Genomic DNA, 24,036 nt, shown 5'->3' with positions numbered 1-24,036 from the left:
TGATATTCTTTCATTTATTATGTTTGATTGATTGTTTTTCTTGTTTGTTAGTTTGAATTTTACTACTATATAAACCACTCACTTGATTCCCTTTAGACAAGCCTAAAATCAATGTATTCTTACTCTCACTAGTCCTATACAATTATGAAATTCGAGCTCTTGGCTGGCTGAAAGCCAAGGCCACCAGAATTCAATTATTCGACCTCTCTCGGTGCGAGCACTGCCCGGGGTTCACCTGAAGCCCTTGGGAACTCTAATGCACTGAGAATTTTGGAGTTTCTACTAATCTCTTTGTGTTACTGATAAGCAAGCTGTTGGCTCTTAGTCTTTATGTAATGACCCGACCAGTCGTTTTAAGAATTTACGCCCTGATCTCCTATTAACTATTTTTCCCGTGTTTTTTCTGCTATTTTTATTCGCCGAGATATTTGGTTTTGAGTTTCGGAGTGTTTTGGGACACTTAGTCCCTAAATGAGAGCCTAAGGTTTGGAAATTTGATCGTAGTTGGAACAGTATAAAGACAGACTCGGAATGAAATTACGTTGGTTCCGTTAGCTCCGTTGGGTAATTTCGGGCTTAGGGGCGTGTTCAGATTGTGTTTTGGAGGTCCGTAGCTAATTTAGGTTTGAAATGCCGAAAGTTGAGTTTTTGGAAGTTTCCGGTTCGATAGTTATATTTTGATCTAAGGGTCGGAATGGGATTCCAGAAGTTGTAGTAGCTCCGTAATGTTGAATGTGACGTTTGTGCAAAATTTCAGGTCATTCGGACGAGGTTTGATAGACTTTTTGATCGAAAGCGTAAATGGAGAGTTTTGGAGTTCTTAGGCTTGAATCCACAGTTAATTCGATGTTTGATGTTGTTTTAGGTGTTTTAAGGATTAGTATAAGTTTGGATAGTGGTATATGACTTGTTTGTGCTTTTGGTTGAGGTCTCGGGGGGTCTCGGGATGATTTTGGGTGGTTAACGGGAAGTTGAAAAGTTGAAGTTTGCAGCTGAAGTGTTTGGGCTGCTATCATAACCGCATATGCAGTTGAGAGGTCACAGATGCAACTCCCGCAGATGCGGAGTCAAGCCACAGAAGCGACCAAGAGGAAACAAGGCTGAAAGCGCAGATGCAGAAGTTTAGCAGCACCTACGAGTCCGCAGATGCGGTGACGGGGGGCACAAGTGCAGAAAAGGAGAACTTATGGGAAACCACATAAGCGGTAGTTTTTGCATATAAGCGGTCTGCATGTACGTAAATTTGGACCACAGATGCGGTATCGCTGGATAGAACATATAAAGAGTTACCTTCGCGAATTTGAGTTATTCTTTCACTATTTTCATCCGGAAATTGAGCTTTTGGGGAGGTTTTTGAGAGGGAATTCAAGGGATCTTCGAGGAGGTAAGATTCTTGGAACCTAAACTCGTTATTATGGTGATTTTTATCATTCTAAGCATAAAAATTTAAGGAAAATCAGTAGTAAATTGAGGGTTAGGGCTCTATTATTTGGAGGGTTTTGAGTGACGATTTGAAGGGCCATTTGAGGTCCGATTTTGGTACTTTTGGTATGAATGAGCTCGTGAGAGTGTGAGGATTCTGAAAATATAAATTTTACCCGATTCCGAGACGTGGGTCCGAGGGGCATTTTGGTTATTTTATCTAATTTCGCGTATTAGCTTAGAATTTATTGTAGAATCAGTTACTTAAAGTGTTATTTACATTATTCAAATGAACTGAATAGATTTGGGCTATTTGGAGTCGAGTACTCATGGCAAAGACATGGTTTCAGGTTGACTTTGAGCCGGTACGAGGTAAGTGGCTTGCCTAACCTTGTGCGGGGAACATTCCCCTTAGAATTGGGTATTATTGATAGTTGAAATGCCTTGTACGTGAGGTGATGAGTGCGTACTTGTGTTAATTATTGAAAATCCGATTTTCATTAAGTAATTACTAGTATGTTTCTTTTCCTGTTTATACTACTTGCAATTTAAGCATGTTGTTAGCTTAGGAAAGCATGTCTAATTGACTTAATTGTCTTACTTGCTCAAACTGCCTTATTTGGATTACATGCAGCATGCTAGGTTAGAAATACCTGTTTTACCTTGGTATGGAACTTGAATTGAACTATGTACTCTTCTTATTTTAGTTGTGTTTTACTTTGGGACTACGGGACAGTATCCCGGGAGATCCTCCTGTATGTTTACTTTGGGACTACGGAACGATATTCCGGGATACCCCCCTGCACAGTTACATTGGAACTACGAGACCGCACCCAGTAGATTCTCCCTGTACTGAGTATTTACATTTGGGACTACGGATCGGTATTCCGGGAGATCCCCTCGCATTATGAGTTGGACTACGGGACAGTATACCGGGAGATCTACTGGATATTTATATTTGGGACTACAAGACGGTATCCTAGGAGATCCCCGATTGTTATTTTTGTGATGAGCTGTATTCTTTCTGTGTTTACTTTGCCTCTGTAGTAGTTTTTGTTGTCCTTTATATCCTGTGTTACTTTTACTGTTGTACTTATTTATATTGTTTTTTCCTACACTATGAACCTTATATTTTATTTAGCCTCAGTAGGGCCCTGACCTTCCTCGTCACTACCCGACCGAGGCTAGACTTGGCACTTACTGAGTACCGCTGTGGTGTACTCGTGCCTTTTCTGCGCATGTTTTTCATGTGCAGATCCAGGTACTTCCACTCAGACTTATCACACTTGAGACGAGGCGCTTGTAGAGACTACGAGGTATATCTACCGCGTCCGCAAACCGAAGAGCCCCTATCTACTCTCCCTTTTGTATTAGCCCTTCTGTACTTTCGTTTCTTTGTTAGATATTCTGGAGTTAGATGCTTGTAGACATTCAAAGGCTTGTGATGAGATTCCAGATTTTGGGAAATGTTACTAGTTTCGAGAGTTGTTATTGTGTATGCTGAGAGGCATTTTAAATACTGTTTTATTTCACTATTCCGGTTTTTAATTATTTCTTCCGCAATGGTTATTTATACTCTGCATTTTAGGCTTTCCTAGTCGTAGAGACTAGGTACCGTCACGATGGTTAACGGAGGGCGCGCTTTGGTCGTGCAAACTTTAACTATTAATTTATATCACAACAGTTGTCACAACTCCTTTTTACCCACCCACCCACCGAGGACGGTATATACGGGAGTTTTTCCAATTAAAGTACATTAATCGAGATGGGATTATTTTGTTTATCAGAGTCGCCACTTGGAATAAATTATGGTGTCCCAAGTCACCGGTTTATTTTAAATCCCAAATCGAGGAAGTTTTATTTTTAAAGAGTCTGCGAACCAGAAATTCTAGATAAGGAATTCTGTTAACCCGGGAGAAGGTGTTAGGCATTCCCGGGTTCCGTGGTTCTAGCACGGTCGCTTAGTGATTATTACTTGGCTTAATTGTTTACTACTCATTTTTAGGACCTATGTGTAATTATCTTTTACCACTTTTAAAAACACTTGAATTATTCGCGATTAAAGGATCGAATTACGCGCACGTATACTCTTTTCCTTAGGCGCGTTAAAAATCATGTCACGTGAATGTGTCCACGATTAATACCGCTTTATTTATTTATTAAGAAAATTTGTGTGAAGTTGCGCGAACGCATACCTCAAGTCTTTTAAGAATTTAATTTACAATTATGTTACGCGAACATATACATAATTGCAATACTAATCTAAATCGGACCTAAAGTAAGCTACGATTATTTAAGGTTATTTTAATACTAAGTTAATGTTCATGTGAGGGCCATAGATTATGAATTTTATATGGCACCCCTCGAAGCAGAAACTTGAAGAACTTTTGAAGCTAAAAGAAAACAGCGTTGTCCATATTCAAAGGATTGTGAAGTTCTTTGCAGACTTTTGGAGCTTCCAAGCCTCTACATGTATAGATGATATGATAGCCCATGTAGATACTAACTTGAACCTATAGTAATTTTATAAAGAAAGTAACAGTAACTTGAACCTACAACATTCGCAAATGGGTTAGCCTTTTGGTCAATTAACCCAAATCAACATCTGTATGCCATCTCAAGAGTTTGCACGCTAGGCTAACATACCAATTGACAATAGTATTTTTTATGACCCCGTATGCGCCTACAGTGATTTCAAAGCAACTTTTTGTGGACTTTAAAAGTAATTTATACTACTGGAGCAAGTCCACATTACTAGAACAAAGTGAACAATAAAGTGAATAATCTCACTTAAACATCAGCTACACAAGTTTCAAAATAAAGTGAACAATTGCTCAGATTTCAACAGAAGCCTTTTTAGGTGTTTTTTTTTTTAAAAAAAAAATAGCAACCTATAGACTACTCTTGTAACTACATGTAGTTTTTTTTAATCTTGACAAGAACGATTAATAAACAAAATATGACTCTTAAATAAAAAAAAGACTTGATTAAAAAAAAAAACACGGTAACATTCGTTGTTGATGAAATGGAAAGCAAATACTCTTCTGGACTATTTTGCCATTTTTTAAAGCATTTTTACAAGTTAATGTCCCAGAGTATTATTTTAACAACTAATACAATCCAAATTTGCAAAAAAAAATATCAGGACCACACTGCTTTTGGCCTGGAATACACTTGCAAAAATCATTCTCCAAAATGACTAATCCACATGTAGAGAGCAAAGATACAGAAGCAACACAACCTTCATGACTAAATAAATGAAAGCAATTGTATCATTTTAGGCCTTTCTGACTAAATCGATGAAATTTCTTTAAAAAAAATACAATTGTTCTCAATAGAATACTCAGTTTCTAGAAGGAAGTGTTTCAAATTAACGAGTGAAGTTCATCTCCATTTAGAAAAATTAACAAAGAAAGAGCCACATATTTTTCCACTTGTGTTGCTACTTATAATATGAATCAAACAATAAAATCGTACATCATATGACAAACAATATCAGACTTTATTTATTTGACAAATTCGTCACAGTAGACAAGAGCAATAGCAACCAAATAAAAGCTGAGAAATATAGGAATCTAGCCCAGCCAACGCAAATTCAGCAGTCAAAATCAACAGGAATCCAACGGCAAACCCGCAGCTCATATATATATATATATATATATATATATATATATATATATATATATATATATATATATATATATATATATATACACACACACACACACACACACACACCTTCTGCTCAAATATCCGAAAATCTTCAGATTTTTTGAACGATTTGGGGACCAATGGAGGGCATGGATTGATTTACATCTATCCACGACCCCAATTAGTCCAGCAATCGTCCTTTTGTACGAAAAATCCGCGGTTTCGAGGGAATAATGGTACTCCTTTATGACAAATCCGTTGGAAATAGAGGTGATGTGGAGAGGGGGGACCAACGAGTGAGCTCGGGCGAGTCAATGGTGAGTTTGAGAGTTGGGGAAGATGATGAACAATAGAAAGGGGGCGCCACAGCTGTTTGGTCTCTAGGGTTAGGGAATTTGGGGGCAAAAATTATAAGAGAGGTTTTATATTAAGGGAAACGGGCGGGTCATTTGGTGGGTCAAAACCCGGTTGGGCTGAGGCGGATAAGAGGGTGTTTGGGCCTAGAGAGTTAATATTTAGGGATTTTTACCGATCTATACCATATATCAAACCTTATTACCTTCATTGTTTAAGGATTGTGTTAATTACATTTAAGCATACCAAATTACCATTTATATACCATAATTCAAATTAAGGGTATAATTATTCCTTCATTTATTGTAGGCGTGATTTTAGGACCGTATTTTCACGTTATTTCGTTTACCCGCCTCTCTCTCCTCCCACCCCCCACACCCCCTACGATTTACCTTCAGTTAATTCCCCCCCCACCCCCACGATTTACCTTCAGTTTTTCCTCCATTCTCGTACAATCTCTTCTCACCCACAATTACCATCACTTTCTTCTCCACTTAATTACCTTCAGTTGTATCCCCCACGATTTGAATTCACTTCCATCTTTGTCTTCAACTCCTAAATCATGAAAAAAACCAACACTCCCCAAAAAAAATCATCAAAAGCTATATTAGCTGATATTTCAACCTTTGATTTGGGTGTTTTAACACCAAAATCACCACCCAAAAACCCACAATCGATGCATGCAAGTGAACAAACTACTGGTATTTCATCTCCTAGACAAATTCGTGCGGAAATGAGAAGCAAGCATTTGCACGATGTTGATGTTGGTGGAGTTGATAAACTAGTCGAGAAACAACTCAAACGCAAGGGGAAAGAGTTGAGTGTAGATGACGATTTTGTAGATGATTCCCCCAAAGTTCCATCTGTGAAAAAACACAAGGTCTCTCCTTCTTCATCAAAACCAATAAAGAAGAAACCCTAAAAAAAGTACCAAAATTGGTTCACCAAAAAATTTCAATAAAGGTAAACACTATTTATGTTTCCTCACTGTTTTGTAGTTTGATTTTGGTTGTAAAAATCTGTTGTTCAAGTGTTAATTTAGTGTTCAAGTGTATTTTGGTAAAATGTGGTATTGTCCTAATTTTGTAGATTATTTGTCGCAATTTTGTAGGTTTAATGGAACTGTGATTATTAGACAGTCTATAACTGTAGTTAGTTTGTAGTTGATTTGTAGTCTGATCGTTAAATTGTAGAGATGGTATTTTTCATTGCAACCTGTATTGCTGCTACATTTAACTTCATTCTAAATACAATTAATCTACATTTTGTGAGTTACTTGAAGTAACTGTTACATTCTGTAGATAATGTTTACACGTGCATTGTTCTTCTTTGATTGTTCAAGTGTATTTTGGTAAAATGTGGTATTGTCCTAATTTTGTAGATTATTTGTCGCAATTTTGTAGGTTTAATGGAACTGTGATTATTAGACAGTCTATAACTGTAGTTAGTTTGTAGTTGTTTTGTAGTCTGATCGTTAAATTGTAGAGATTGTATTTTTCATTGCAACCTGTATTGCTGCTACATTTAACTTCATTCTAAATACAATTAATCTACATTTTGTGAGTTACTTGAAGTAACTGTTTTGTAGATTCTTTGTCTCAATTTTGTAGTTTAATTGGAACTGTGACTCTTAGACAGTGTATAAATATAGTTAGTTTGTAGTTGATGCGTAGTCTGATGGTTAAATTGTAGATATGATATTTTTTATTGTAGCCTGCATAGCTCATATATTTAACTTCATTCTAACTACAGTTAATCTACATTTATATGAGATACTTGAAGTAACTGTTACATCCTGTAGATAATGTTTACACGTGCATTGCTCTTCTGTTATTGTTTTGTAGTTATAGGTGTGGGTAGGCTATTCTTCTTCTAGTTATATTTTGTATTTGTCATGTAGTTATATGTAGATTACTGCTTCCTTTTTATGAAAACTACTAATGTTCATTAATTTTATATTTTATACAGAATGGACCTTACTTTGCACAACAAAATGTTGATTATGGTGTGCTTAGATTCCACAGTTTGTGTGATCCTAGCATACCTAGCCAGATACAAGCTTTACTCTCTCCGAATGCTTTAAGGGTTTTCAAAAAAACTTGTTTTGGTTACTTATTAGGTCTCCCCATAATCTGTATGCAAAACCAATCACTTCATCTTCTGATGAAGTATGAATTGACAAAGTCTACTGACTCATATTTTTCAGTACTATTTAAGGGTGAAAAATTGAATTTTTCCTTGAGAGAATTTGGGTTGATAACTAGTCTTAATTGTGTGAATAAGTTTTCAGACTATGGTTACACTTCCACCTATGTTAGCCCTTTAATGAATACATATTTTCCGAACAAAGAAAGGGTTGAGAAATGGCATTTGAAAAATGTAGTGACTAATAAAGCATGGGCAAACGATGTGGATGCGGTGAAGTTGTGCATTCTTTATATGTTGGAATTTTTTGTTTGTCCTTCTGATAAAGACCATGTGACTTTCATAGACAAGTTTATGTTCTTTCTAATAGAGTCTGGTAATTTTGAGTCATACCCATGGGGTATCAAATCCTTCAAGCAGGTTATTGAATCTGTCCGACATCGTCTTAATCCCCATGTACATTCTTATCTGATACGGGGATGCTCATTAGCCTTACAAGTGTGGCTATATGAGTGTTGCTCGTCCGTTATTACCGAGCTTGCTACGAGATGTTCTGAATCTATACCTCGCATTTTAAGATGGTCAGCTACAAAGGGGCAGATTTGGTTAACTGCAATTGAAGAGAAGATGATCAAGCCTGAGTGGATCAAGGTATTTTTTTCCACTTTTGTATGATGCTACAATTACATTCATAATAACTACATTGAATCTACATTTTTTTGTCACTTGAATTAACTGTTATTTTCATCATTCAGTTCACAAACATGATTGAATCTAGAGAAGAGCTTAGAGTGCTTAATCTGCCAGACAAGATTCAATATGAAGATGAACATGGTGCTCAACCTTCACATGTTCCAACTGTTGCTTCTCCATCATTTGAACCCAAATATACAGATTGTCAAGAGGACATTGAATCTGTCAGTAGCAAGCTCAGGAAGTTGGAAAAGGGGATTGTGCAGGTATTATGAATAACTACAATATATTGACATAATTTGCTACATTTTGACTTCATTACATAACAATTATAGTATGTTATACATTGTAGTTAATTTGTGGTATAAATCTATAACAATTATAGTTTGTTGAATTGTAGTGTAACTGTAGCAGTTAGAATAAGATTACCAACTAATTATATATTTAATTTTTAGGTTGATGGAAAGTTAGATGCCTTTAGGAAGGCTGTTTTTGAGGAACTCTCAAAGCCTTCGAGAGCTCATAGATCAATCTTTGAAGAGTGTTATGAATGTGATAAACAAGAGGTTTGATTTGGACGAGTCAAAGGTAAGAATTTACATATAATTTTGTACTAAGACTAATTAAGACATATGAATAAAGTAGTCTCAAATATTCCCCAAAATTGTAGTTTGCTGGTAGTTCAACAAAAAATAATTACCAACATCAAGGAGAGAACAACCAGCAATTCCAGTTCAATGCTGGTGATCAACTGCATGGAAGCACAAGCAATACAGGTATCTAAAAAATTCTTACATACATATCTACAAATTTCAAGACAACATTATTTAATTATACTAATCATTTTTTTACTATGTGTTGCAGCTACAATTTCTCCAGAACATTTTCAACCACATGTTGACTTATATCCTGACTTCCAAGAAGCAGCTGAGGCATATAAAGCAGGTACAGAACCATTCCTTCATTACAATAAGGTTTTTATGCAAAATTTTAATAATTTACACCTTAACTACATATTCCTACATATATCTACAATTCTCATTTCCAATTATTCATTCAAGCTGAAGTTTCAGCAGAACATCTACAAGGAAATATTGAGGAAGAACCAGTAATTGATGAAGTAGCTGAGGCAACAAACAGGTAATATATTCTCTATATTCTCTATAACTCCATAATACTGTTCATATCTACATAGATCTACACTTATCTACAGAAGGTGAAGTTCCACAGTCGCCAATTCACGGTGTGACTGTGACTGAAGTTGTTCCTGAAGGCATTGATAAAAAAGGTTGTTCCTGAAGGCATTGACAACAAAGGTTTGACATTGGATAACTTTGAGCTGCCAGAAAACTTATCACAGTTGGTCATGTATGGCGAGCCCATACCAGATGAATCAACCCCTGTTCATCCCGGTAGAACCAGGCAACCGGGAAAACATGCACGATCACCTTTCACATCTTTGTATAGTTCTGGAGGCAGCACATCTGGCGGACCTAAATTTTTTTACCTCAAGCACCCCTTCACAAGTGTCATAGGTGAAAATGTAGATCCTGAATTGACAGAAAGGTTCATCAACTGGTTATACATTCGTAGTGATAAAGTATCTAGGAGGTATGAATGCTTCATTTTACACTGTCTGGTCACCATTTTTATACTTTAAAATTGTAATTCATTTTGTCAATTTTTTGTATTTGATATTTTTTTGTTATTACAGGAGGAAATATTACTTTTCCAAGAAGGATAACCAAATCAAGCCTTGGTTGGATTTTGGTTGTGAAAAGATTGATAAGAAGGACTGGTTTTATGCCCTTGCTCACCCCGGACAAGTCATCAATAACACAGTAAGTATAAAGAACAGAATCATTCACAATATCTGTTTTGTCTTCAGCTGTGTAGTGTAATTGTAGTTTATTTTTCAGCTATGATGTGTAATTGTAGTAATATTGTAGACAACATATATATGTTACTATATTTATGTCTCAGCTGTGAAATTTTGCTTTTTATGGACCTTATGTATCATATGTGATGATGATTGTATGTACAAACTGGAATTTTGGTACTTTTGACTGACTTGGAATCTCTGTGTACCACAACTGTAGTTACCTTGTAGTAATATTGTAGAGCTTGTGATTGTGCCTATTAATATTAACTGTAGGTTGAACTTGCTGATTATTTGGACCTTAAGTTAGGTGGTATGTTTCATTTGTTCCTCTGTATAGTGAATAAATGTAGACAGTGCATAAATATAGTTAATGTGTAGTTGTTTTGTAGTCTGATGGGTCAATTGTACATATAGTACTTGTTCACTATGGTTCATACAAACTACAATTAAATTACATTTTGTGAGGTACTTGGACTAACTGTTATATTTCTATAGTTATAGTGTAGCTAATTTGCAGCAATCTGTTAGAGTTTTTAATAAATTCAAATTGTAGTTAATCTGTAGATGTTTTGTAGACAAGTGTGGTTACACCGTACCTTATTGTATATGTTTATTCTATTTTGGCAGCACATTGATATTATTATGTATTATCTGCGAAAAAGAGGCAAATATGGCCCCAACAATAATACTATGTTCACAACAACAGATTGCTTGTTCAAGACAAAAATTGAAAGAATCTATGAAAAATTCATAAGTTCTCTACCGGAACAAAGGTATTCGGTTGTTAAACCCGAGGATGATGTTGGAGAATACATTCTTGGGTACAGAATTCTTGCTAATGTTGCCTGGGATCTTGTTGACTATGTGCTCATACCTGTGAACCTTGTAGAGAACTTCCATTGGTTGTTGCTAGTTTTTGACATAAAGGACAGACAACTTTATGTTTATGATTCCATGGTGAGAGCAAACCGTCATAAAACAGTTGAGACATTGGTTGACAAGTTTTCAATCATTATCCCTCTGTATTTGTCATGCACTGGTTTCTATTGTAAACGTAAAGACATTAACTTCAAGACCACAAAGGCATACATCGAGAAACCAGTTACGGACCCTCTCGACATACAATGGATGGTTGCTGAGATTTCACAACAAAAGGAAGGCTCAGTGTAAAAAAATAATCTCCCTTTCTATATGTTTAATTATTTTATTTTAATCATTTGTTATATAATGAAAAATTCTCATCTTATGCAGCGATTGTGGTGTATTTGTGGCTGCATTTGTGGAGTATGTTAGCCTTGGAGATTTGGCAATCCCAAAGGAAGATCTTTCTGATATTGACCAACACCGTAGACGCTATGGAGCTCTACTGTGGGACTATGCAACAAAGAAGCAAGAAGATGGGTCAATCAGTGAGAGTGAGGTTACTGGCAGGCTAGCAAGGAGGAAGGGTGCTCCAGCAAAAAACGAGAGAACTAGAGTGCAACGAAAGAAGAAATAGACTATTGTGTTCCTAGTTTGGTCTGTGAAATTTGGTAGTTGAATTGGAAAACAATGTAGGAAATATGCCGTTTTGGTTTTCTACAACACTTTTTGTTGATTACATTATACTCGAGTACTCTGATTACATTTTTACAGCAACAACTTTGTCTTACAATTTGACTTTAATCTTCAAGTTATTTTTATAAATACCTTCAAGTGCCAAGTAATATCTGTATATAACTGTCATTTGTTACACAACATAAAGATAAAATAAATACAGGAATCATATAAATAATTTAGCTATCTTTTATCAACAAGGTTTATCAAAAAAATTCAATTTATCTACATTTAAACTATGTTAAACTACATTTTAACTACAACTCCTCTACATATGAATAACAAGACTACAGTTCTAACACAGTTAAACTACATATTCACTACAATCTGGATACAATTTACGTTGAATGCATTCTTTATTAATATCAGTTTTTTGTATACAGTAAATATTAAAGTTTAACTATTCTATAAAAAAAGACAACTTTAGATGCTTGACAGAATACATAAAAACATAAATAGTGCATATACACAAATTGATATTTATACTTCTTATTCATCTTCAAAAACTTAAACAATTACACAAGAAAATCCGATAATTTGAGCTCACTAACATTTATTTTGAATAACTATTCTAACTACATGATATTCATTTCTTTTTCGGCGCATTCTTGCAAGTTCTTTTGTTATGCCCTTCACCTCCACAATTGCCACATGACACCTTGTATTTCTTTGACTTTATTTCATCAAATGTTTTATATCTTTCCTTGTGAGGTCTCCCTGGTTGCCTTTTATCTCCCGCCGGTGGCTTTACTACCTCATCCAAAATATGTTGTGGCACATCCCATTTGCCTTCATCAGGAAGAGGATTTACTGGCATTTCATAGGTAAGCAGAAGGCTCTTCCTTGTGTAATACGGAGAGCAATAGTTTTCGTATGTTTCATTCCTATGCCTTAATGCTGCCAAAGCATGAACACATGGAAGTTCATCAAGTTGGAATTGTCCACAGCTACATTTCTTGTTTTCTAGACACACAATGTACCGCTTCACACCATCTAACACAGTATGTATATGATCTGTTGAAGCCCTCACCTACAATTGAATACCAAACAGAAATAATAATACATCAATCATTAAAATGGATTATCAACAATTTACCTACAAATCAGCAACAAATATAGTACAACTCATCTACAAACTATTATTACCGACAATTTGACTACAGTTTAACTACAATCTGGAAACACTGCAGCTAGTACTTTTTTGATTCTCCTGCACCAAAAAAAATATCTTACCCTTAGTTTCTGAGATAATGTACTGTTGTCTTCCAATTCTTTGTTGTATTTGTGACCAAGGTATGTGAAAGTACCCTTTGCCTTCGATAACTTTTCTTTTGTCCAACGTTCAAGAAGAGTCCTCATATACTCAAATATATCAAATATTGGCAGCTCTCTTGCATCTTTTGTTACAGCATTCAACGACTCGGCAATGTTTGACGTCATAGTAAAAGTTCTATTCACCGTTGCATGTACTCTTGACCATCTATGATAGCCAATATCATATAGGTAAGACTTTACACGCAGGTCTACCTCTTCAATCTTCAACATCCTTTCATTAAATTCATCCAGAGTGTATGACCGTGCTGTAGCAAAGTACAATTCATGTAATTGTAGATGTCCCTTCTTGAATTTTGACCTTATATTTGTCCATATATGCCACATGCAAGAGTAGTGTGTCATGCCCGGATAGACAACTGATGTTACCTTCAGTATACTCTCATGCCTATCTGAAATAACACACATTGAAGGTGTTTCACCATATGCCTCCTTGAATTGCTCAAAGAACCACTTCCAAGACGCGTCGTTTTCAGAATCAACCACAGCATATGCCAAGGGAAAAATAGTACCTACATTTTTAAGACATAAAATATGATTAAATAACAACTACAATATATATTGAGAATATAGACAAGTTAACTACATTCTTTTATATAACTACAAAATAACTACAACATAACTACAATTTAACTGCATTTTAAAGACTGTCTACAAAATAAGTACAAAATTATTCCATTATTTACCTGCTGCATCCATGGTGCTTGTTGTCAGCATAATCCCCCTGTAGGCTGACTTTAAGAATGTCCCATCAACCACTACTACCGGCCTACAATGTTGCCAACCATTTATTGATGTACAAAGAGCAACAAATGCGTATAAGAAGCAATCATCTGCTGCCTTCTTCAATTTAACAACAGAACAAGGATAATTCTTCTCAAGAATATAAAAATATTTGGGTAATTTGTTGTAGGAGTCACACGGATTCCCTCTCAAAAACTGTAAAGCTTTTTCCTTTGCTCTCCATGCTTGCATGTAGCTTAGGTTCAGTCCATGTTCGGATAACATGTCAGTTTGTATGTCCTTTGGTGTGTAAACAGTCTTAGGATCACAATACTTTGGAACGACCATGCTACCAAGTACTGCTGCAGTACGTTTGCGTTGTATGAATGTTTCGTCCATTAGGCAGCATGTGTGTTGACGGCTGAAACTTCTTATCTTGAACATTGCCGAATCATTAATTGACATTGCCTTGAAATGCCATTTACAGCTTTCAGCAACACATATAAGCCAGTAGCTACAAAAGAAATACAGTATTTACACAAATTTATGAAAAACTACAATTAACTACAAACTGACTACAATTTATCTACAATTTTATAAAACCCACCTATCTTCAACCATACACTGATTTTGTTGATATATTATCCACAAATAACTATATACCTTCTATGACTAGATCTTTTTACTCTGAACTGGAACTTGTGCATCACTGAATAATTCTTCATTGCAGCAGCTACTGTTTGCTTGTCCTGATAAACTTGTCCTTCTTCAATATATGTTTGCGTAGATTCAGTTATTATTTCACTTTGATATTCCTCTATAGCTGGTGAGGATGGAAATTCAAGTAAGTTTAGGGATCCAGACGAACCTGCAAACAATAAATTCATAAATGTAGTTTCTATGTAGATAATTTTGAAAGCAACATTGCTTTATCCTTTTCAGTACTATGTGAGCTTTGTAGTTTAATTGTAGGTAATTGTAGTAATATTGTAGATAACATAGTAACACCATAACTCTCTGCAATGTCAAATCAAACATACTTGCACTGGTGCTTTCATGTTGATTGCCAATTCCATATTGAAATCTCTTACGCTTATACATAAAGGATACGAACCTAAGTTTTTATTCTCCTTTTTGGTTTCCATGTACACACGAACCCCCATATCATTCCTAATCTCCATTGGAGGACAATTCTCGTTCACAATGTATTTGATTTCTATAATTTTATCCGATGTATCAATCGATAATTGTTCTGCAATTGTAGAACTGAGAATTCCGTAACTTGTATTATCATCTACCACAATGACATCAACTTCAAAATTTCTAAATCTGCCATAGTTATCCCAATTACCATTCGATTTCAGCATTATTGGGATTTTTGACATGATTTCGTGTAGTTGATAGGAAAAAAGACGAAGAACAGATATAGTTTCGATAATTTGAGTACTGATATCGACGAAGAGCAATTTTGTATTCTACAATTTGTATTGAGCTTCAGTAGCTTGCGATTTTTGAGAATTGTAGTCCCGTGAGAGAAGAGAGATCTCTTTCTGTTGAGGAAGGAGAGAATTACGCAACTGGTTCCTTCATCAGATCTGGTGCCTTCATCAGGAAGAGAGATCTCCTTCAGTTTCAAAATTCGAATAAAATCGTTGACAGAATCATATCAGATCTGGTGCCTTCATTTTAGGGCTTTTTTAATGGCAAAATCTACCTATTTTTGGATTGGTATATAATTTGTAGTAAAAGTGTGGACTACACGGGTAAATAACAAATTATAAACATTTTTGGTAATAAGATTTGATATATGGTATAGATAGGTAAAAATCCCTAATATTTAATGGGAAGAAATTGGGGTGTTAAAGTGGCCCAAAACCAAATGAAAACTCTTGTCTTCAATTAATTTCTTTTATTCCTTTCTTTTCTCTTTCTTCTTTTTTTTTAATTATATCCTAAAATTAAAAAGAATCCTACATTATCAAAAAAAATGTAAAATCAAGCTAATTAACTAATTATAAAAGCTATTTAATCCTAAATTAAAAGAGAAAAATCAATAACTTAAAAACAAAGGAAAAAATGTTCAAATTGGCCATTTTTCTGATTTTCATTTTTAATAAAGCGAATAATTAATTAATTAATCCTAAAAATATAAAAATAAATCCTAAATGCAATGCATGATATTTTTTTGTATTTTTTATAATTTAAATAAAACTTAAACATGCACAAAATGTAAACAATTAAGAAAAATCTAAGAAAAATTCCTAAAAATGGCAAATAAATAAGAAAAAATCTATTTTCTTAGATTTTGTAGGAGTATTTCATGTATGGCAAAAATCACGTGCTCACAACGATTTTATTCTCTTTTGCTTGTATCCATGTCATTCAGGCCTTTGTGAACCAATATGATATTGCTTGCCTCTGTTCGTATTCATGTTTGTCTTAGCCTTATCCTATACCACTATATTTTTCTAGTATCTGAACCTACTTGAATTTTGAGCTTCGATGCATGCCTATTATATGTGCGCAATTTTGAATAATTTCTGATTACTTTCAGCCTACTCCGCTATTCTAATTACTAGTTGCTCTTCAAAATCGTTTTCTCATGCCTTACCTTGGATTCTTGCATTCTTAAGGAGGTTATCTCCTGCCCAGAATTTGCTTGAGAGAATTTCTTTCTAATGAATCCTCATGTATGTTCTACTGTTCTCCTACTTACACGAGCCTTATGTGCCCATTATTATCTCAATATTTTAGCCAAACATGTTGCTAATTTTGTATTTGGTTAATTCTGCATTCTTCAGTGTTTCCTTGGCTTCTAGTTAAACCCCAATATGCTTGGTTTTTAGCATTATGCATAAATTGACTGGCTTAAGTTCTGAAGTATGTCTATCCTTTAACCTTAAGATTGATATATCTTCCTACTATGATGTCTTTGGACTTAGAAAGTTTTGTGATTAGGATTCTTATCGACTGTTATAAACCTTTTCTACTTGTTTGTTTACTTTGTATTCTCTGAGTATGACTTTATTAGACCTTCATGCCTTAAATTCTTGATTTTGAGCCTTTTTAGGTTAATTCATGCTTTACAATAATCTTGTTGTTCATAAAACTAAGCATGTATTCTTACCATGTTGACCTAAGTGATATGCCTCCTCAACTCTGCTAATGTTGCACATACTATACTCTTTCACTTTTTTTGAATTAATATTGTCATTCTTTATGCTAAACTAATCTATTAAGGTCGTTCTCTGTTGATCCTTCAGCTTTCATAATTAGATCCCCTGCTTGAAATTGTCTTAAGTTGCTTTTGACCATGTTAGTATTTGAAACTTCTTTGGAAATAGTCTGCTATCCTATGATGATCAATCATGTCCCCTAAACCTAGAAAATGTAAACATGAACCTGCATATGTGTGTCCTGCCAGCATGCATATGCATCTTGGTGGTAATTAGCTTTACAATCCTAAGAAATAAGTATGTGCACTTCCTGCTCTGTTTAGTTAGTTCAACATATAGTTTGTTGCTTATGTGATCATGGGTGAGTCATTCGTTTGGTCTTGGTGTCTGGTTCTATGTGATTTTGGGCTTGATTGTTGGATTTAGACTTACTAGGCTGATCTTATGAGCTGGAACTTGAGTTTACTGGAGCTGTCGAAGGCTTAGAGAAACACTGGTTATTTGTACTAGACCTATCATTGGGCCTATAATTCTCTTCTTCTGTAGTTGTTCATATTTGATTTGTATTATTCCACTCAGACTGTAATAACTTGTAATAACGAATGATGACAAAAATTAATAAAAAGGGGGTTATGGTATTCTAATACTTGCATGGAAGGTTAGAAAACATGCATATAGGGTCTATGTGTTCTATTTTCTATTACGTCCAGCATGCCTTATTTGTTGTTTCGTTTAGTGTGTGTTGCACACTAATAGGAATCTTGCCTACCGAGAAAGCTGTGATTTCATTGCTGTTTCTGCTTGCTGAGCTCCTTATTACACCAAAATGGAAAATAAAAAGCTAAGCTAGCTAAGCCTATCAACTACGAGTTACAAGATTCCTATCTATAAATCTCTTGAAGCTTGATCTTGAATCTTGGCTAGATCTTATTGCGGACTCCGATCTGAATCTTGATGCTCGCAAGTTGTAGGTGTCGTTTCTTTCTGCAGCATTGAGTCAAAACATGATTGGCGGAGTTTGTGACTTCAATCAGATTTTGAGCAATTCGCCTTTGTTCGCTTCAACATTTGAGCTCATTTCTTTTTGTTCTTTTCTTCTTTTCTTTATTCTGGATTGAGACTCATTCCGTAGGCCATCTCGAACCTCTGTGCCTCGACGTCAACATGCTTAAGATACCAAAACAAACAAACGAACGAAATCTTCTGCCCCAGTTTTCACTAGGAAAATTTCGTGAGTTAGTTGTGACACATATCTAAGCGATCAAATCAGAATTGTGTATCCTTGTGAACAACTTCCTTCGAAAAATCTCGGAATCCGGGCACGTGGGCCCGGGATCGAAATTTAGGAAACTTGTGTTAATGGTTGGGGAATTTCTTAAATAGCTAGAATTCGATCTTGTGAGGTTATATTAATTAGTTCTTACTTCGTTTAAATAGTTTGGGATTGTTCGACTTCGAATTAAGGACTTGGGCTCATTCTTGGAAATTGGAAGTGCACTTTGGAGCGAGGTGAGTCTCCTTTCTAACCTTGTAAGAGTGAATTGTCCCCATAGGTATAATAATTGAATAAATTTCCTTATATGCGGGGGCTACGTACGTACTAGGTGACGAGAGTCCATGCGTAGCGACTTATATGCTAAGTCCGGGTAGTGTAGGGCCCAAAAGCATGTTTTATGTGTTGTTCTTGCAACTTGATGTTAAATTTGGGACTTGTATGAATTATTTGATTAAGGTAAATGCTACTAGTAAGGTAATTTCTATACAATTTCATCTTTAAAGGGAGAATTTAGGCTTTCCTATGTTATACATTGCTCCTCAGATATATGTTATTGTCTGCCTGTGATGTTCTCATTTATGTTTGACCGCGTCGCATGGATGATTCGCGAGCGGGTTAATAGATGCATCTATGGTTCGAGCCGTTCGACCCTCGGCAGTGCACATTTATTTTTATGTTGGATCGGGCCGTACTTTCCTCGGTGATTATCTGCGCATGAGTTATTTAGATTTCTACTTGTGGGTTAAACTTCATAATTGTTTTAATATATATGAACGAACACTCTTTATGAAAGGTTAAAGGAAGAATTTCTATTTCATACTTGTTATTCTTATGACTTGAGTTATTCTTGCTTATTATAAATTCTTCTCATTTTTACTTGACCTTAGTAAGTATCGAGTCGACCTCTCGCCTCTACTTCTTCGAGATTAGACGGGATATTTACTGGGTACATATTATTTATATACTCATTCTACACTTCTGTACTTAAATGTACATGATCTGAGGCAGGTGGATCTGGATATCATTCTGGTGCGCATCAGTGAGCACATTTGGGACTTCTACGGTGAGCTGCTTCTCCTTCATGTCGATCCGCAACCGAAGAAGTCTTTCTTTGTACTTTTATTTTTCTGTCTATCCTGATTCAGACAGTAGGAGAGTGTATTATTCTTTTGTATATTCTACTAGATGCTCGTACTTGTGACACCAGGTCTTGGCACACACACGCATCAGTAGACTTATTCTTTTGGATTTGTAATATTATATTACTTACAATATCTATCTCTTTTAGTCTTAAATCCAAATTGGAATGGTTATTTCACTTAAATCCTGATAAAATCAACATAAGATGTTAGAAATGTTCCGCAGTGGCTTGCCTGGCAGCGGTGCTGGGCGCTCTCACAACCTATTATGGAAATGGGTCGTGACAACTTACTAGCAAATCTTGTTACAAACTAATCACTAGCCACTCTCCCCACAGACAAAGACTTTAGTTGGATTTGAGATCTGAATTGTCCTAACAAATTAAAATACTTAGTCTGGAAATGCTACCATGAGAGACTACCTACTAGAAGCTACTTAAATCACATTGGCATGAACAATGACCCTATCTGCACGTTTTGTAAACTTCACAGCGAGACCATTAATCATATCTTCCTTAAGTGCAAAGCTGTTAAGGAATTTTGGTTACTCTTAGGCCTGGATACATGTACCTTGGGATAATAATACCAACTTGATCACTAATATTCGTGACCATAATAAAAATCTAAGAAATAGTATCATTAGGCTGAATGACTTCTTCCTGTTTGCTATCGGGAACATTTGGATTAAAAGAAATAATAACTTGTATAACAACACTACTTACAAGGTTTATTTAAAAAATGTCTACAAACAAGTTGAGGAATTCAAGCTTCTGACAGAGAAGGAATCCATTCCTCAGCAAAAGATCCCTATCACTATTACATGGCTTAAGCCGTCACGCGACTGTGTCAAACTCAATATCGATGGCTCTTTTAAGGAAAACACATCCCTTTGCAGCTACAATGATCTCTTTAAGGATATCTTGGGTCATTGGATACTCGGCTTTCAAGGATCAAACACTGGATTATCTCCTCTGCATGCTGAGTTGATGGCTCTAAAAGAAGGCCTGCATATTGCTCATGAACAAGGATATTCTTCCATTGAAGTGGAAACTGACTCAACTAATGTCATTAATTGTATAGACCAGGAATACACAATTTTTAACGATATTATTCATGATTGTAGGTTATTAATGATCCAGGTGAAGGTTCAAACAATCCACCACAGTTTCAGGGAAGCCAACAATAAGCAGGCTCACAAGCTGGCTAAAAGTGCTCTTCAGGATATTAATGGCAGGGATCTTAAGATTATGTACTATCCTCCGTTTTTTGTAACTACTACACTGTCGTCAGATCATGAAGGAACTGCTTACCTAGTTAAATATTTTAGTAAGGATGTTTGCACTAATCTTGAATCAATTGGAAATCAAAATGTCCTAATTAAGCGACATATCTAAGCTTGGTAATAGCCAAGTAGGAAATGTCCACTCGAACATAGTTTCTGATGTAAACTCTATTCCCTAATTTCTATATATTTATATATATAGTGTTTAACCAAAAATCTGAGTCTTTGGTCAAAGCTAGAAATAAAGAGAAATTCGGGTTACTGATAATCAAGAGACAAAAATAATAAAAGATTTTTGAGAGCAATAGTAAAACAGTAAATAATTTTGTATTTCAGTGATCTCAATAGTATTTCGTGTCCTACAGATGCTGAGACCTTCTCCTTTTATAGTTGATTATAGGAGAGTGTGTAATGCCTTTGTCTTAATGAGGCAATTATGAGCAATAAATGACATTAAAAGAAATGTTACTCAGTCATTCTTATTAAATACTTATTCTCTAGCGTATTTAGCATTTAATGTTGAATTTGGCCTCTTTTGCGTTGTCAGGTTCATTTCTTCAATTCCTTCTGATCTTCGGGCTTTAAATGATTCGAATAGGTACGAGACTCGTGCCATTTGAGTAGCGACTCGTGCCTTCTTAAGTTTCTTCTCCCCGTATCTGTTGTTGCCCGTGCCTCTTGACTGATTACCGTACTTTGACCATTTGACCAGTCCACGTATCATGACACGTCATCTTCAATATGTAAATCCAGTTTTTTTCCAATACAGATAGTCCCCCCACTTTCCATTTATTTATCAATTAAATATTTGGGAAGTGGTTCTTCATTAAAAAGAGAATTTTTGCCATAATCAATGCTATGACAATACTGACGCTTCAGTTGTCTTTTCTATTTAATGCACTGCACACGTGTCACTTTCCTATTAGCTCTGCAATTTTTCAGCCTTTTTTCAAGGCTTCTTCAACTCCACTATTCACGAAGTGATAGTTGCCTTTATTATAGGTTTTCCATCATTACACTTCTTGGCCTTTGACGGTTGCTATTATATACAAATTTAACCCTTTTTCCCTTGTCTTCTTCTTCATAAACCTTTATCAAGTACTTTACTCTTTACTTCTATTCAGTTCTTCCTTAGTTCACCTCTTTCTACCATGTCATCTTCAAACCCTAACCCTAGAAAAGTTTCAATTCTTGACAATTTTCCCAATGCCTCTGTTAGACATAGAAGGGGTAGAGGAGACAGACTTCGTAGCCTAGGGTCTGTTTGTGGTAGTAGTTCTGGTTCCATTACACCTTCTTCTAGTTCTGGCCTTGTTACCAGAGGTACTTTCAGTCGAAAATCCTCTTCTAAAGGCAAAGAACCTTCTGAGCCTCTTCAAGAACCTTTAGTTGAGGAAATAGTTCCAAATGACCTATCTTTTGAGCATGATAGAGAATCTCTTCGTGAACAAGTTACTAATTTAGATAGAGCTGACACCTATCCCTCTCTAATTACTGAACCTTTGATTTCCATTATTCGAAAAGATTGCCGTTAGAGAAGTGATCTTCGTATAGTAATCCCTAATCCAAACCAGAGAATATCTTCTTATAGGATTGGATTTTCTTTTGTTTATACTTATCCCTTCACTTTGGGATTTATTCCTGCTATCGACTCAGTTATACTTGATTTTTGTCATTTTTTAAAATTTGTTTGGGAAAAATTGGCCCCCTCGTATGGAGAGCAGTGGCTTGTTTAAGATATTTATCTGTCAAAGCTGATGTTGACTTTACCTTTCCCCTTCTTATTCATCTTTACCACCCCAAGCTATTCTGCAATGGTGTTTTTACCTTAACTACAAGAAGTAAAAGGGTCTTGGTAAGCCCTGAAGATGATAAAGATCGTGGCTGGTACACCCGTTATGTTGCGGTACACACAGTTGGTTTGGTGGGTGAAACAAATATTCCCTTTCCTAAAAAATGAAACCTTGCACGTAGGTCTTTCTTCCTTACCGTACCTATTTTTAAGAATTTTAACTCCTTCTCTAATTTCATTCTTTTTTGCTTTTTTGTAGCAACCATGGGAGACGTGGAACCCGTTCCTAATTTCCGTGGTTGGGTAGATGCAATTTTGAAAGCCGTGCCTATGGAGGCACGAACCTTGAAGTCCATTTCCAATCTACATGGTTGGAAAGTGAAAACTCACGGTATGCATCTCTTATGCTTTTTCGTATGTTAAATTTTTTCTCCTCTTTTGTTTTTTTGTTAACTTTTTACCCTTCTTTTTGTCAGGATTTGCTATTCGAGGAATGACAGCTGAAGTGGCTATCGCCCTTCGAGCCTCTTCTGGAACTCCCCTCTATTTGGAAAGAACTCAGGCTACGCTGTCAAAGAGAAAAAATGTTGAAGAAAATTCCGAGGAAGATGAAGATGAAGACAGTTCTTTGGTGGCTAGGCCAAGAGCTAGGAGACACATCATTTATGAAGATGAGGCCGAAGTTTCTCCTGCCCGTGCTTCTCTTAACGAACCTGTTCACCTTGTTTTTGATGACGAGACCGTCCCCCAAGGCACTAATGAATCCATTCAACGTCTTTCATTAGTGGTTTCGAAAGTGGTGAGATAGGTCCGGTTTTGGATGAACCTCCTCTTTCTTCCTCTGTTCCCGTTCCTTCTATTCCTCCTTTAGCTACAAATGCCTCTTTGCCCACTTTATCTGCTCCTGCTCCCTTACCTGTTTCTACTGCCCCAGCTTCGACTCCTGTTATTTTTACTTCTTCTTTCGCTCATCCTTCCATAGCTACCCCTTCCTCTGTTCAACATACAGAGGAGGGCTCCACTAGCAGAAGTTTGGCTATGAGGAGCGTGACACTCGAAGTTCCTGCTAATAACAGTCTCCTAAGGAAATCTAGTAGAGCAGATGTCTGGCTCGAGCCTTTAATTGGAGATATTGAAAAGAAGAAAATGAACAGCCACAGTTGCTTAACTTTGATGAATGACATAGTTCATTCTACTTTAAAGGTATTTTTCCTTTATTTACTTACAAGTTTTTTTTACTTCTAGATTCTTACTTTCATTTTACCATTGTAGGCTAACCTTATTGGCACAGAATTGATGGGAAGAATTTCCCTTCTAGAAAAGAAGGCCCGTGAGTCTGAAAAATCTATCCTCGAGGCTGAGAGAATAGCTAAGGGAGCCCAGCTAGAAGCAGCTAATTGGAAGGAGCAGCTTGAAAATGCTCAAGGAACTATAGAAGAATTGCAAGAGAGTAGAGATCACCTGGAGCAGCAGAAGCGAGCACTGACCTCTGAATTAGCAGTTGTCAAGGCTTCTTCAAGCCAATTTGAGAAGGATAAGGAGCGCCTTGAGTGTTCCTTTTCAGAACAGTTGT

At 35.9% G+C, this 24,036-nt stretch overlaps 2 protein-coding genes across 2 annotated transcripts; one reads left to right on the top strand and one right to left on the bottom strand.

Moving 5' to 3' along the window:
- The first annotated feature begins 6,103 nt into the window (after window positions 1-6,103).
- LOC107826370 (uncharacterized) lies at window positions 6,104-11,645 on the top strand. Its single transcript, XM_075248697.1, has 11 exons — window positions 6,104-6,307; window positions 7,396-8,223; window positions 8,328-8,531; window positions 8,737-8,853; window positions 8,936-9,041; window positions 9,130-9,210; window positions 9,342-9,394; window positions 9,539-9,876; window positions 9,980-10,106; window positions 10,775-11,313; window positions 11,399-11,645. Exons 1-11 carry the CDS (start codon window positions 6,104-6,106, stop codon window positions 11,643-11,645), a joined length of 2,844 nt encoding a protein of 947 aa, XP_075104798.1.
- A 684-nt stretch (window positions 11,646-12,329) lies between these two features.
- Window positions 12,330-15,183, bottom strand: LOC107826372 (uncharacterized). Its single transcript, XM_075248692.1, has 5 exons — window positions 14,913-15,183; window positions 14,462-14,666; window positions 13,762-14,312; window positions 12,977-13,587; window positions 12,330-12,773 (listed from the first exon to the last, which is right to left on the bottom strand). Exons 1-5 carry the CDS (start codon window positions 15,181-15,183, stop codon window positions 12,330-12,332), a joined length of 2,082 nt encoding a protein of 693 aa, XP_075104793.1.
- Between the last annotated feature and the right edge of the window lie 8,853 nt (window positions 15,184-24,036).

Source organism: Nicotiana tabacum, chromosome 3 (genome assembly GCF_000715075.1).
Source record: "Nicotiana tabacum cultivar K326 chromosome 3, ASM71507v2, whole genome shotgun sequence".
Lineage (NCBI taxonomy): Eukaryota > Viridiplantae > Streptophyta > Magnoliopsida > Solanales > Solanaceae > Nicotiana > Nicotiana tabacum.
Note: the sequence above shows the minus strand (reverse complement) of the source record. Positions and strands in the feature narration are given on the sequence as shown.

Bases quoted from the DNA above. Each gene is read 5' to 3' on its own strand.
- LOC107826370 (XM_075248697.1), top strand. From the start codon at position 6,104: ATGCATGCAAGTGAACAAACTACTGGTATTTCATCTCCTAGACAAATT. The intron at 9,211-9,341 runs GTACAGAACCAT...AAGTTTCAGCAG, and splicing joins AGCTGAGGCATATAAAGCAG to AACATCTACAAGGAAATATT. The intron at 9,395-9,538 runs GCAACAAACAGG...TTGTTCCTGAAG, and splicing joins TAATTGATGAAGTAGCTGAG to GCATTGATAAAAAAGGTTGT.
- LOC107826372 (XM_075248692.1), bottom strand. From the start codon at position 15,183: ATGTCAAAAATCCCAATAATGCTGAAATCGAATGGTAATTGGGATAAC. The intron at 14,667-14,912 runs GTTCGTATCCTT...TATTGTTTGCAG, and splicing joins AAAGGAGAATAAAAACTTAG to GTTCGTCTGGATCCCTAAAC. The intron at 13,588-13,761 runs GTAAATAATGGA...TTAAAAATGTAG, and splicing joins AAGCACCATGGATGCAGCAG to GTACTATTTTTCCCTTGGCA.